This window comes from Mesoplodon bidens, assembly GCF_964165515.1.
Source record: "Mesoplodon bidens genome assembly, chromosome: 15".
In the NCBI taxonomy this organism is placed as follows: domain Eukaryota; kingdom Metazoa; phylum Chordata; class Mammalia; order Artiodactyla; family Ziphiidae; genus Mesoplodon; species Mesoplodon bidens.
The window spans coordinates 48,159,650-48,174,379 of record NC_138171.1 but is presented as its reverse complement, the minus strand read 5'-3'; the positions used below and the strand labels follow the sequence as shown (position 1 = coordinate 48,174,379).

The window sequence follows — 14,730 nt, the reverse complement described above, 5'->3', positions numbered from 1 at the left end:
GTATATTAAAGTCTACACACGAAAAGGTGTGTGTAATACTCAAGCCTATTTTATCCTTCTTTCCACACAGTTCCAACAAGCTTGGATATCTGGTTTCTCCACCACAGCAAATTAGAAGAGGGGAGAGAAGCTGCTACAGGTAGGCTTGCTAAAAATCTTGAAAAACAGTAATCGGATGACACACTGAAAAATATAACACAAATTAATGCACAGTAGTGCTAGGGGGAGTGGGTTCATTTGGTTTATACTTTACTCGCTTAAATCTTAAGTAGTTGCCCTTAAGAGGCCTATAAAAGAATAGATTATGTTTAATATTTTTTATATATATATAAATATATTTATTTTTGTCTGCGCTGTGTCTTCATTGCTGCGCGCAGGCTTTTTCTAGCTGCAGCGAGCAGGGGCTACTCTTCGTTGCCATACGCGGTCTTCTCATTGCTGTGGCTTCTCTTGTTGCGGAGCACGGGCTCTAGGCACATGGCATCAGTAGTTGTGGCACGGGGGCTCAGTAGTTGTGGCACATGGGCTCTAGAGCACAGGCTCAGTAGTTGTGGCGCATGGGCTTAGTTGCTCCACGACCTGTGGGATCTTCCCGGACCAGGGCTTGAATCCATGTCCCCTGCATTGGCAGGCGGATTCTTAGCCAGTGCACCACCAGGGAAGTCCCTACATTTAGTGTTTTAAATGTTGGTTGTTTAAGGCTACATCTTTACTACTCCTTCCCAAGGACTACTTTCTCCCTGTCAGCACCCAGCAGAATACTGGCTTACATTTACTCTGTTGAGTGTAGAGGGCGGTCAGTAAGGCCCAGGCAAACTAAGGTGTCGATTTAATTTAAGATGGATGTTAACCAGCTCAGCTCCCAAATGCAAAGAAGACTTGCATTTATTTCTCCCCTAGACTCAGTTATCCCCATCTTCTACCATGTTCTCTTCCCAAAGGATAGACAGAATATTGTTAGGGCCCTTTGCCCAGAAGATGCACAAGCAGTGTTAATCTAAGAAGTAAGCCATATAGTTCTTACTATCTAGGTCATACTTAAGGGTATCTTCTAGTGCTCCAAAGAGAATTGCTAAGCTTATGAAAGATAACTACTGTTTTGTTGCTAGATCACATATTTAAAAAGAAGGTGATATTTACTAAATCAGACTCTGAAAAGAGGCCTGAAATCTAAATCCCAGCTGCTGCTATTGTATACCAGTTACCTATAATTTAAAGATCCTTTTAGCTTAACAGAAATAAGCCCACTTTTTTAAAGAAGCCACTGTTTCTTTGATGAGGCAGAATTTAGAAACTTTGGCCAGCACTGTTAATTTTAACCTAACCCTTTGAGAGAAAAAGTGAGATTTTCAGTTGTTAATTACAAATGTTAAAACTAGTATTCTAGTTTGTTTGTTTTTAATAAATTTGTTTGTTTTTGGCTGTGTTGGGTCTTTGTTGCTGCACGTGGGCTTTCTCTAGTTGAGGCGAGCAGGGGCCACTCTTCGTTGCAGTGCACAAGCTTCTTATTGCGGTGGCTTCTCTTGTTGCAAAGCACGGGCTCTAGGCTCATGGGCTTCAGTAGTTGTGGCGCACAGGCTTAGTCGCTCCACAACATGTGGGATCTTGCCAGACCAGCAATCAAACCCATGTCCCCTGCACTGGCAGGTGGATTCTTAACCACCATGCCAGCAGGGAAGTCCCATGTTTATTCTACTTTGAAGGGTCTTATTTCCTCAAAAAGATTATAGGAAGTGGGTTTTCTTCATTTAAACTTTTGGTCTTGGAAGGCATTTTGGGGAGAAATAGGTCACAAAGACATTAACCTGTCAGTTCCTTTAAATGACAGATAAGGAAGTAATGAAATCATTGTGGAGTGATATTTGGACTTCACAAAAGAGAACTTTTAAGTATGGCATCTCCATATAAAGAAGGCCTAGTAAACTTATCTCAGTCCCTAACTGGCCTTAAAAGTTGTTTTTAACATATAAATGATGTTACTTTTACATATAAACAATATCAGTGTCCCTGTGCTTATTTGAATGGTTGATTCTTTTCCATTGTTTGTTGATTGAATTGAAAAGATTCTGAGTAGAAAAGATAAGATTACTTGTCTCAGATGCTTTAATATCTTGGAATTTATTTTTCCAGAAGTATAAACCGTGGACGACACCACAGCGAAAGATCACAGAGAACTCAAGGCCCATCACTACCAGCAACTCCAGTTTTTGTACCTGTCCCACCCCCTCCCTTGTATCCTCCTCCTCCCCACACACTTCCTCTCCCTCCAGGTGTTCCTCCTCCACAGTTTTCTCCTCAGTTTCCTCCTGGCCAGCCACCACCTGCTGGGTATAGTGTTCCCCCTCCAGGGTTTCCTCCAGCTCCGGCCAATTTATCAACACCTTGGGTATCATCAGGAGTACAGACAGCTCATTCAAATACCATCCCAACAACACAAGCACCACCTTTGTCCAGGGAAGAATTCTATAGAGAGCAACGACGACTAAAAGAAGAGTAAGTGTTTGAATTTGAAATTACTCTACACTTTCATTTTCTGATGTAACGTTAAATAGGTATCTTTGGAAGCATTTTCCAGTGTTTCCAGTTAGTATAAGAAAAATCACCTAAAAATTAAACCAAGCCATACAAGCAACTTCCTCAGGGATTCCTAGTTATTTATAGTTTTAAATTGGAAAACTAATGGCAATTTCATTCATGTCATTCATGATCTAATTACATTTGTCTTGTTAGTTTTCTTAAATGGTTTTTGTTAACTTTCGCTCTTTAACTTTATTTTACTAGGGAAAAGAAAAAGTCCAAGCTAGATGAGTTTACAAATGATTTTGCTAAGGAATTGATGGAATACAAAAAGATTCAAAAGGAGCGTAGGCGCTCATTTTCCAGGTTAGTGTTTTGCAAGCCTTCACAACAGAATTACAAATGGGACTTTGAATATCCAGGGATTAGCTATGGATATAAATAACATTGCAGTGATGGAATTTTTCTGATTCGGTCTAGGCTTATAAAAATGGAAATGTAGCTTATTTCCCAATACCTGTTTATTGAAATATCTCACTGTAAATTCTATTGTGTAGAACTAGCAGTTATGGGGATTAAATTACCCTTGTCCCTTGAAGTTATTTATAGTGTGAAATAATTGGGAAATGTTTGTGGAAGGAAAGAAATAGTGGACTAGCCAAAGATTACATTTCTGAGGACCCTTTTACCTAAGGCTACAGCTTTCTGCTGGAACATTAACCTGTGTGATTATGAACTAACAGAATACAAGTTGCTTTATTGATAGAAAAACTGAATTATAAATATTCCCAGGAAGTTTGTTTAAAAGACTTATTTTTTATGCTTGAGATGTTCCTTTTAAAGCTAGACTATTGGCCAACGTAGGACAAAAAAAGTTACTCCTACTTAATAATCAGATAGGAACTAATGTTTAAATTTAATTGGCATTTTATTTAATGTTAGGTCATATAACTCACAGTACATTAATGCACTTCACTCTAATTATTAAGATTTCACTCTTGTTTTATAACAAGTGATTGCTCTGATCTTTGTGTACTTTATTCCATTCCAATAGAGGTCACTGTGCCTCTTTAATCATCTAAGATGAAACGATATAAAGAAATAATGAACTGTGAGGAGAACATACTGAAATCTGAGAGTCTGTATTTAATTTTGTATATATTTCTCAACTATCAACTATTGTTTTATTTTTGCTTTTAGGTCCAAATCTCCCTATAGTGGTTCATCCTATTCAAGAAGTTCATATACTTATTCTAAATCAAGATCTGGTTCAACACGATCACGTTCTTATTCTCGATCGTTTAGCCGCTCACATTCTCGTTCCTATTCACGATCACCTCCATACCCCAGAAGAGGCAGAGGAAAGAGTCGAAATTACCGTTCACGGTCTAGATCGCACGGGTATCATCGATCTAGGTCAAGGTCACCCCCATATAGACGGTATCATTCACGATCAAGATCTCCTCAAGCATTTAGGGGACAATCTCCTAATAAACGTAATGTACCTCAAGGAGAAACAGAACGTGAATATTTTAACAGGTACAGAGAAGTTCCACCACCTTATGACATGAAAGCTTATTACGGGAGGAGTGTTGACTTCAGAGACCCATTTGAAAAAGAACGTTATCGAGAATGGGAGAGAAAATATAGAGAGTGGTATGAAAAATATTATAAAGGCTATGCTGCTGGAGCACAGCCTAGACCATCAGCAAATAGAGAGAACTTTTCTCCAGAGAGATTTTTACCACTTAACATCAGGAATTCTCCCTTCACAAGAGGCCGCAGAGAGGAGTACTCTGGTGGACAGAGTCATAGAAGTCGAAACATAGGTGGCAACTATCCAGAAAAGCTTTCATCAAGAGACAGTCACAATCAGAAGGATAATACAAAGTCAAAAGAGAAGGAGAGTGAAAATGCTCCAGGAGATGGTAAAGGAAATAAACATAAGAAACACAGAAAAAGAAGAAAGGGGGAAGAAAGTGAAGGCTTTCTAAACCCAGAGTTATTAGAAACTTCTAGGAAATCAAGAGAGCCAACAAGTAATGAAGAAAATAAAACAGACTCATTGTTTGTTCTCCCAAGTAGAGATGATGCTACACCTGTTAGAGATGAACCAATGGATGCTGAATCCATTACTTTTAAATCAGTGTCTGAAAAAGACAAGAGAGAAAAAGACAAACCTAAAGCAAAAGGTGACAAGACCAAACGGAAAAATGATGGATCTACTGTGTCCAAAAAAGAAACTGTTGCAAAACCTGCTAAAGGACCTCAAGAAAAACTAGATGGAGAGCGTGAAAAATCTCCTCGATCTGAACCTCCACTTAAAAAAGCCAAAGAGGAGACTCCAAAGACTGACAATGTGAAATCATCATCTTCCTCTCAAAAAGATGAAAAGATCATTGGTACCCCCAGAAAAGCTCACTCTAAGTCAGTAAAGGAACACCAGGAGACAAAACCAGTCAAAGAGGAGAAAGTGAAGAAGGACTACTCCAAAGACATCAAGTCAGAGAAGCTAACTAGTAAGGAAGAAAAGGCCAAGAAGCCTAATGAGAAAAGTAAACCACTTGATAGCAAAGGAGAAAAAAGGAAAAGAAAAACTGAAGAGAAAGGTGGAGATAAAGATTTTGAGTCATCTTCAATGAAAATCTCTAAATTAGAAGTAACTGAAATAGTGAAACCATCACCAAAGCGCAAAACGGAACTTGATATTGAAAAGCTGGATAGGACACCTGAAAAAGACAAAATTTCATCATCAACTGCTCCAGCCAAGAAAATCAAGCTTAACAGAGAAACTGGTAAAAAAATTGGAAGTACAGAAAATATATCTAATACAAAAGAACCCTCTGAAAAATTGGAGTCAACGTCTGGCAAAGTTAAACAAGAAAAAATCAAAGGAAAGGTCAGGCGAAAAGTGACTGGAACTGAAGGATCCAGCTCAACACTTGTGGATTATACCAGGTATCTGATAATGGGCGGGTGGAAAAAGTGGAATATGTTAATTAAGAATGTATTGTTGGGGGTTAGCTGGTTACTCTTTGAAGAAAGGAATTGTTAAAAGATAAGTAGATTTTGGGGGTGAGCCACATTTGTTTTTATACAATCATACACTTAAATCTTTATATCTCAGAGCAAAATAAGTGGCTTTTGAAAGTTAAAAGGACATTTATCATGTTTAACTTGGTCTTTTTATACTTAACAGTGTTTAATAACTGTAAGTTCTTCATTAATTAAAAAATATTTTATTTCTTTTTAGTACCAGTTCGACTGGAGGCAGTCCTGTGCGGAAATCTGAAGAAAAAACAGATACAAAGCGAACTGTCATTAAAACAATGGAAGAATATAATAATGATAACACAGCTCCTGCTGAAGATGTTATTATTATGATTCAGGTTCCTCAATCCAAATGGGATAAAGATGACTTTGAATCTGAAGAAGAAGATGTTAAATCCACCACACAGCCTATATCAAGTGTAGGAAAACCTGCCAGTGTTATAAAAAATGTTAGCACTAAACCATCAAATGCAGTCAAATATACTGAAAAAGAAAGTGAGTCATCAGAGAAAATTCAGAAACTCACCAAGGAAGTGAGCCATGAAATTACACAGCATGAGGTCAAAAGTTCAAAAAACTCTGCATCTAGTGAAAAAGGGAAAACCAAAGATAGAGATCATTCAGTGTTGGAAAAGGAAAACCCAGAAAAGAGGAAGAACAGCACTCAGCCAGAGAAAGATAGTAATCTGGACCGTCTGAATGAGCAAGGAAATTTTAAAAGTCTGTCTCAATCTTCCAAAGAGACTAGAACTTCTGGCAAAGAAGATAAGCATGATTCCATTCGAGGTTCCTCAAATAAAGACTTCACTCCCAACAGAGACAAAAAAACTGATTATGACAACAGAGAGTATTCAAGTTCCAAACGTAGAGATGAAAGGAATGAATTAAGAAGAAAAGACTCTCCTTCTCGCAGTAAAGACTCTGCAGCTGGACAAAAAACTAAGCCAAGGGAGGAGAGAGATTTGCCTAAAAAAGCAACAGGAGATTCCAAAAAAAGTAACTCTAGTCCCTCAAGAGACAAAAAACCTCATGATCATAAAGCCACTTATGATACTAAACGTTCAAGTGAAGAGACGAAATCTGGAGATAAAAATCCCTGTAAAGATCGTGAGAAACATGTGTTAGAGGCAAAGAACAATAAAGAGTCAAGTGGCAATAAATCACTTTATATACTTAACCCACCAGACCCACAGATTGAGAAAGAGCAAGTTACTGGGCAAATTGATAAGAACACCATCAAGCCTAAACCCCAGTTAAGTCATTCCTCTCGACTGTCCTCTGATTTAACTAGAGAAACTGATGAAGCTGCTTTTGAACCAGATTATAATGAAAGTGACAGTGAAAGCAATGTATCTGTAAAAGAGGAAGAAATTTCAGGGAAAATTTCTAAGGAACTGAAAGATAAAGTAATGGAGAAAGCAAAGGAGAGCCTGGACATAGCAGCAGTCAGCCAGGTAGGTGTAACCAGGAGCCAGAGTCAAAGCAGCCCTAGTGTCAGTCCAAGTAGAAGTCATAGCCCTTCTGGAAGCCAAACCCGAAGCCACAGTAGCAGCGCTAGCTCTGCAGAAAGTCAGGACAGCAAGAAGAAGAAGAAAAAGAAGGAAAAGAAAAAGCACAAGAAACATAAGAAACATAAGAAGCATAAGAAACATGCAGGCACTGAAGTAGAATTGGAAAAAAGCCAAAAACACAAACATAAGAAAAAGAAGTCAAAGAAGAGCAAAGATAAAGAAAAGGAGAAGGAGAAGGATGACCAAAAAGTGAAATCTGTCACCGTGTAAAAGGGCAGATTTTAAAAATTGACTTAATTACTAAGTCATCTGTATTAAATTTTGTTACAATGTAAAGAGATCCAAGCCTTGTAAATAATATGGAAGACCCTGTGCTGCACTTAAAATATTGCTGCTTGATTATTTGATTTTTACATCAGAGCTTTATAACACGAACTTTTGTACAGAATTGTGAGTTGTGACCATGTAACATGAGAGGTTTTGCTAGGGCCTATTATTTTTAACCACCATGAATTAGTTGGGGTGGAGTTTACTGTACTGTGAAATTTTCACATTTGAATTTTTTTAATTGCCTGGCAAAATCTGATATCAGTTCTAAAATATCAGCAGAATGATTTGCTGAATTCATTACAACTCCGTTATGTCACCTTTTGATTACAATAAAAGTTTTCAGTAAACTTTTCAAATGTTGAATACTTGCGTTATTTGAAGGAAAGTGTGTCATGTCCCTTCCCCCTTCCATTTCCATATTTAAAATATCCTTTGAGACTTTAGTATAAGCTGAACTGTATATATAAAATTCTGAAGTAAACATGGAAAATGTACTTCATTAGTGAGCTGGTAATAGGTGGCCAGAAATAAGAAATCATGGTTAATTGGAGATCTGGTTGAATAAATCTGGAAGGGTCTTAAATATAGTAATTAGAAGTTTGGACATGAATTTTAGAGATGAGGAATTTTGATTTGTTTATGGTTATGTATTTTTTTTGAAACCCTGATAAATGAGTATTAAATTCCTTGATAAAGTACTAAATAACACAACAGTCTGTGGCCTACCCAATCTGTCCAGTTAACAGAAGCAAGCAGCAATAGGTCCAGAAGCAGTAGGTAAGGCTACAATGGATTTCCTTAATGGCTCTGGCTTAGGAAGTTTATTGTAAGCAATAAAAAGCTATTGAAAGGATGTCGGGAACTAGGATAAGAATGGTACTTTAGAAACAGCTGTATAAATGAAGATTAAGAAGACAGTGGCTAAAAACAGGAAAAGACCAGTTCTAGTGTGAGGTAGTGGTCCTAAAGTACTTTGGCAGCGGGCATTGGACTGTGGTAGTAGAAGAGGAAAGGGTTTACATGAGCAGCAACTTTTATTAACTTCCTGTCTTCTTGCCTTGATTCATTATTTCCAGAGAGTACCATATTTACAGTATTGTATACCATTGTTGGTACTCGGTTTTAGATGGTATACAAACATACTTAAATGTGTGTAATGCAGCATTTAATATTTAAGGAAAAACAGTGATTTAAAGAAAAATTGTAAGGGTGATAGAGTGCTATTAACCTTATGAAAGCCGTTCAGGACCGAGTTAAGTTTGGGAAATGCTGCGTTTAAATGAAACCGACTTGACTTTAAAGGGCTCTGCTTTTGTTGTGATTCTGAAGTCACTTTTTTATTCCTAGACATCTCCATCACTGGGGGTGGGATGCCTGTTCTACCCACTGCCAACCTCACCCCACCCTACCCACAACACATACCACTTGTATTTTCAGATACTCCAACAAGACTACACTCTTTTTTTTTTTAATTATTTGTTTATTTTTTGGGTGACATGGGTCTTTGTTGCTGCATGCAGGCTTTCTCTAGTTACAGGAAGTGGGGGCCACTCTTTGTTGTGGTGCGCAGGCTTTTCATTGCAGTGGCTTCTCTTGAGCACAGGCTCTAGGCATGTGGGCTTAGTTGCTCAGCGGCATGTGGGATCTTCCTGGACCAGGGCTCAAACCCATGTCCCCTGCCTTGGCAGGCGGATTCTTAACCACTGCGCCACCAGGGAAGCCCAAGACTACACTCTTAATACTTAACTAATCTCGACCCAAAATCTAAACTGTATCTCCCACATTCACCGAGGATTTTGGCATCTAGAACTCACTTTTTATCATAAATTCTGTCATGTGAGGTCAGTTTCATTACCTAGGGGCATTGTTATTTCAAGCTCAACTCACCTTCACTTTAATTGCAGTCCACTCCTATGACAATTTTCCAGAGTTAATCACCTGTCACCATTCCCATCTTAAATTTAAACTCCATTATGTCATCTGCAACCTGGTTTTTCAGCTCCATTCTCTATTGGCCTGAGGTTTCAACTCATCCCGTAGTCATTCTTTTATTGTCCTTCCTTCTATAGTTGCCTATATCCCATTATTTCAGCCACATGCTAACACTCCCAAAACCTGCTCCCCCTTGTCCATCTTGCTGTATCTGAACAGGTTAAACCCCAAATCTAGTTAGAGGTGCTGCATGCTGCTTAACAAAATTAAAAGGCTTGAAAGAAAATTTAAGAAATAACTGCCAGGTACTGTGCTAGGTGCAGTACTTGATCCTTAAAAATTCTGATGGCTCATGTTGTCTAATGCTGGTTTGAGCAGGCAACTCCACTGCCTCTGAAGGTTCAGTCCAGCCTTGGGTACTCCAACTAGTGCCTAACTTGTCCGCCTCACCCCTGCCATTTGGAGTTGGACATGTGAAACCTCTCCAGAAAGGCAACGTTATATCTGAACTCAATTGGCTGTTTCACCTGGCTGGAATTTCCTTCCTCCTCTGCCTGTCTTCACAAGTTCCTACCCATTGTTTGAGAGTTAGCTTGATTGTTTTGAGTTCTCTCAGTGCTGTCTGCCTTCCTCAATGTACATACTCAAGATGCAGTAGCATCACTGAATATGCTATAGTAACACCAAAGTGCTTACTAACAGGCTCTGTTTGGTTGTCTCCCTCACTGGATCATGGAAACCAGGAATATGTCAACTTTTTAAAGACAGGAAAAAATTTTTGACCTACTATAGATTTGGGTGATAATATGCTTCCAACGACTAGCTGCTTCAATGTGCCAGGGAAACTCCAAAGCCTTACAATTAGGAATCTAAAAATAACTCCTTTGCTAGTCTCAGCATGCCAAATGAAGAAAGCAGATCCCCTCCAAAATGTTTAGGACAGGGATTCAGAGAGGTAGAAAGCTAGTTAATGGTTTATGCATCCTGATTTGTGCAAGTGTCCTCATCTATGTCTTGTCCACTTTTTCCTGCCTTTAATTCCTTTAATGAGCACTGTTCTTATTGTACAAAAGCCCGCCTTTGAGATTATTTTTAAGATCATGTTAAAAGGACTTTTTTAGGGCTTCCCTGGTGGTATAGTGGTTAAGAATCCCCAGTGCAGGGGACAAGGGTTCGAGCCCTGGTCCGGGAAGATCCCACATGCTGCGGAGCAACTAAGCCCGTGCGCCACAACTACTGAGCCCGTGTGCCTAGAGCCCATGCTCCACAACAAGAGAAGCCACCACAATGAGAAGCCTGTGCACCGCAAGGAAGGAGTAGCCCCCGCTCACCTCAACTAGGGAAAGCCCGCGTGCAGCAACGAAGACCCAATGCAGCCAAAAATAAATTTATTATATTTTTAATTTTTAAAAAGACTTTTTAAAAATAGCTATTGATAATTTCATTATGCACTTAAAGCTGGAGGGTGAACAGTGATCTTTTATTAAAGCCAACACCAACATGAATCTTCTCCACTTTGCAATGTGGCTGTTTAGTAATTTGCTATGAAGTTGGCTTGGCCAGTATGAATCTTTCTCAATTTAATTGTTAAAAGTCTTTAGCAGTAAAAGATACTAATACAAGAGTGGACATACATTTAGGATTTAAAAGAAAATATTCTTTTGTAGAGACGTTAGCCCCTTAAAATTATAACAATTGCTTATAAATGTTTTTACCTAGGCTTAATGATATATGAATAAAGCTGGTAGACTGACTCTTTTTCATGTCCTAAAAATTAATAACAAATTTAATGAAAAATGAACATGAGGGGGGTTTCCCTGGTGGCGCAGTGGTTGAGAGTCCGCCTGCAGATGCAGGGGATGCGGGTTCGTGCCCCGGTCTGGGAAGATCCCACATGCCGCGGAGCGGCTGGGCCCGTGAGACATGGCCTCTGAGCCTGCGCGTCCGGAGCCTGTGCTCTGCAACGGGAGAGGCCACAACAATGAGAGGCCCACGTACCACACAAAAAAAAAAATGAACATGAGGCAAACTATATCAGTGCTAGATACCAGGTAAAGCATAGGAGGGGCAGACATAGAAGTGTGTAATTTCTGCCACAGTACCACATTTTTAAGGTTTTTTGGTTTTGTTTTTTGGGGTTTTTTGGTCACTCAGTGGTGGGTGGCCATCTGGTGATTATTACTGTTGGAAATATGCTAAGAATAAAAATAACAGTTCAGGGTTTCCCTGGTGGCGCAGTGGTTGAGAGTCCGCCTGCCGATGCAGGGGACACAGGTTCGTGCCCCGGTCTGGGAAGATCCCACATGCCGCGGAGCGGCTGGGCCCGTGAGCCATGGCCGCTGGGCCTGCGCGTCTGGAGCCTGTGCTCCGCAACGGGAGAGGCCACAACAGTGAGAGGCCCGCATAAAGCAAAAAAAAAAAAAAAAAAAAAAAAATAACAGTTCATCAGTTAGTAGCAATTTTTCTATTAAGAAAAGGTTGAAACTGACAATTCATGAAATTTTGAACCCTCTGAATTGAATTGATATTTTGGAAGGATTTCAATTTGACTTCATCAAATTAATTCAGATTCAAAAAAATACAATTCAAGAATCCAAAGAATCTTGGCTTTACTGGAGTCAGAATCTCAGGCTAAAGAACAGACTTCCCGTCATGCAATCAATCATTACCTCTTGTAATTACTCTGGGAAATGTTATTTTTCTATATCTAGTGTGTATTTCTTAATTTAATATATATTTAAATAACAATTATATTAATTGGCTTTGGAAATATAAATTTAATAAATATCAATTTACAAAATCACATTGATGATTAATTTTATTTATTTATATATATATATTTTTTGGCTGCTTTGGGTCTTCGTTGCTGCGCACGGGCTTTCTCTAGTTGTGGCGAGTGGGGGCTACTCTTAGTTGCGGTGCGTGGGCTTCTCATTGCAGTGGCTTCTCTTTGTTGCAGAGCACGGGCTCTAGGCGTGCAGGCTTCAGTAGTTGTGGCATGCAGGCTCCATAGTTGTGGCTCACGGGCTCTAGAGCGCAGGCTTAGTAGTTATGGCGCACGGGCTTAGTTGCTTCACGGCATGTGGGATCTTCCTGGACCAGGGCTCGAACCCGTGTCCCCTGCATTGGCAGGCGGATGCTTAACCACTGCACCACCAGGGAAGTCCCTATCTTGTCATTTTAAGTGTTTCTAATATCAAAAAACCTAATTAGCACAACTCTTATTTTATTATATATAACTGACATAACCTGTTTAAGTTTAAGGTGTATAATCTGGCGATTTGATAGATTTATATATTGCAGTATGATTGCCAGCGTTGTGTTAGCCAACATCTCTATCACGTCATGTAATTATTATTTATTTTTGTGGTGAGAACAATTAGGATGTAGTCTGTTAGCAACTTTGAAGTTTATAATACAGTATTGTTGGCTATAAAAAATAAAGTAAAATAAACACCTATAATTCTTTTCCTTGAGAAAGCAGATGGCCTCTTGAGAAGTACAAATAGATCATCACAGGCATTATGGACACCTTATAAGTTGGAGGGACAGGGTAGGTTGTGGAGCACATGTGGAATATTCCCTTTGAGTCCACTTTTGATATGATGGAAATTGCACTCCAGGTTTCCTTAACCTGGATCTTAGGCTACAGTGTTGATTGGTAAAGGGGACAATTTTATCCTAATATAGACTGCTATACCTGGTCTCATTGCCAGGAAGAAGGCTAGGCCACACAGGCCTCATTCCCCTTGTTGTTACAGGTAAGGGAAAAGAACACTTAAAGATATATAATTTTCAAATCATTATGGTATTGGTACTAGCAAGAGCAGACAATTAAGTGAAATTGAATAAAATTCCAGAAATTGATCCAAGTATAAGAGTAGTAACAGCTTCAGCATAAATAAATGTGAGAAGGATAGATTTTTCAGTAAGTAGTTTGAGAGAACTGGATAGCCATTTAAAGTAGCTTTTTTTCACATCTTAAAATTTTAGACAGATTAAATACTTTTTATCCAAAATTTTGTTTTATTGCATAACTCAAGTGTTGATCAGTTTTCCTCCAGCCTTGTAGAATCACCTTTTTTTTTTTTTTTTTTTTTTTACTAGTTTAGGTCTTTATTTTTCAAATCAGACAGTCAATTGGAAACCCAGGTCCTTCCTCATTCTTCCTTTCTCTTTTTTTTTTTTTTTTTTTTTTGCGGTACGTGAGCCTCTCACTGCTGTGGCCTCTCCCGTTGCGGAGCAACAGGCTCCAGACTCAGGCCCAGCCGCTCCGTAGCATGTGGGATCTTCCTGGACCAGGGCACAAACCCGTGTCCCCTGCATCGGCAGGCGCACTCTCAACCACTGCGCCACCAGGGAAGCCCCTTCCTCATTATTTCTGATGGTACTTGTTGAGATCTGGTTTATCTTGGTTTACCCCTTTTTGATTTCCTGATGTCTATTCTTGGTGCTGACTTTTCTCTTCTAATCTCACTAGGGTCTCAGTCTTCATAAGTTTTATGACATTTCTCCTAGAACAAATTTTCCTCTCATTTTTCTATGTACAGCATCATCCTTCTTTTCAGTCCTATACCATAGGCTCTTCATCTTTTAAACTGAGATTAATCATTAAGTTATTTTTCTGAACCAAGAAACAATTCTCCTGTGATGAATTATGCCATTAGGGGGCAGAAGAAGCTACAGTTCGTTCTTTAAAATAGCAACTTTTTTCCCTCTACAACTTTTAAAAATTACAAACTCAGCTATTACTCAGTAATACAAATGGCCAATTAACATCTGAAAAAGATGTCACTGATAATAAAATTCCAATAAAACAAAGTTCCATTGCCCTCAGGTGTTTAGAATTACAAGTCCAAAGCCAACCTGATTCTCCATTCTCCCCGCACGTTGACATTTCCACCAGGATTTGTCTATGATGGTTAGTTTTTTCATGAAGTTCACCCAGATCATGATTTACACATTCTCAATTGGAAGGCTTTAAAATTTTGTTTTTAACAAAGTTGTACATAATTTTAAAAGTCACAAATTGCCTCAAGACTTCACATTCAGTCTCCTGCCCTAACCCATTGCACCCTGACTCCAATTCTTCAGAGGCAATTTCAATTCTTCTAGTTCTTTCCTTAGCAACAAAAGCAAAACCCAAATCCCAAAAATAGAGCATTCGCCTCTTATTTCTTGATTTTCCAGTTTCACGTATAAACTATTACTTTAGCTCTTCCTTGTCCCTACCTGCCCCTTCCCCAACACATATACATCCTCTCCCATCCTCCAAATAAGTTTCACTGTTTGGGCTAAATCGAATGGTGTGTACATTATGATATATTCAGAATCAAGTCATTTGGTATATTAGAATTTCTTTCTTATGAAATTTTGTTTTTCCTGGAAT

At 38.9% G+C, this 14,730-nt stretch overlaps 1 protein-coding gene across 3 annotated transcripts in view; it reads left to right on the top strand.

The window, feature by feature from the left end:
• Nucleotides 1-7,841, top strand: part of RBBP6 (RB binding protein 6, ubiquitin ligase) — a 32,243-nt gene extending 24,402 nt beyond the window's left edge. The window contains exons 15-19 of one of the 3 annotated variants that reach the window (XM_081257963.1): nucleotides 71-139; nucleotides 2,131-2,493; nucleotides 2,782-2,883; nucleotides 3,718-5,475; nucleotides 5,771-7,841. In XM_081257963.1, the coding sequence (XP_081114089.1) occupies nucleotides 71-139; nucleotides 2,131-2,493; nucleotides 2,782-2,883; nucleotides 3,718-5,475; nucleotides 5,771-7,349 (3,871 nt within the window). In that variant the 3' untranslated portion in view covers nucleotides 7,350-7,841. The remainder of the gene's footprint in view (nucleotides 1-70; nucleotides 140-2,130; nucleotides 2,494-2,781; nucleotides 2,884-3,717; nucleotides 5,476-5,770) is intronic. The other 2 variants (XM_081257961.1, XM_081257962.1) reach the window with 2 other exon arrangements.
• Nucleotides 7,842-14,730: the final 6,889 nt, after the last annotated feature.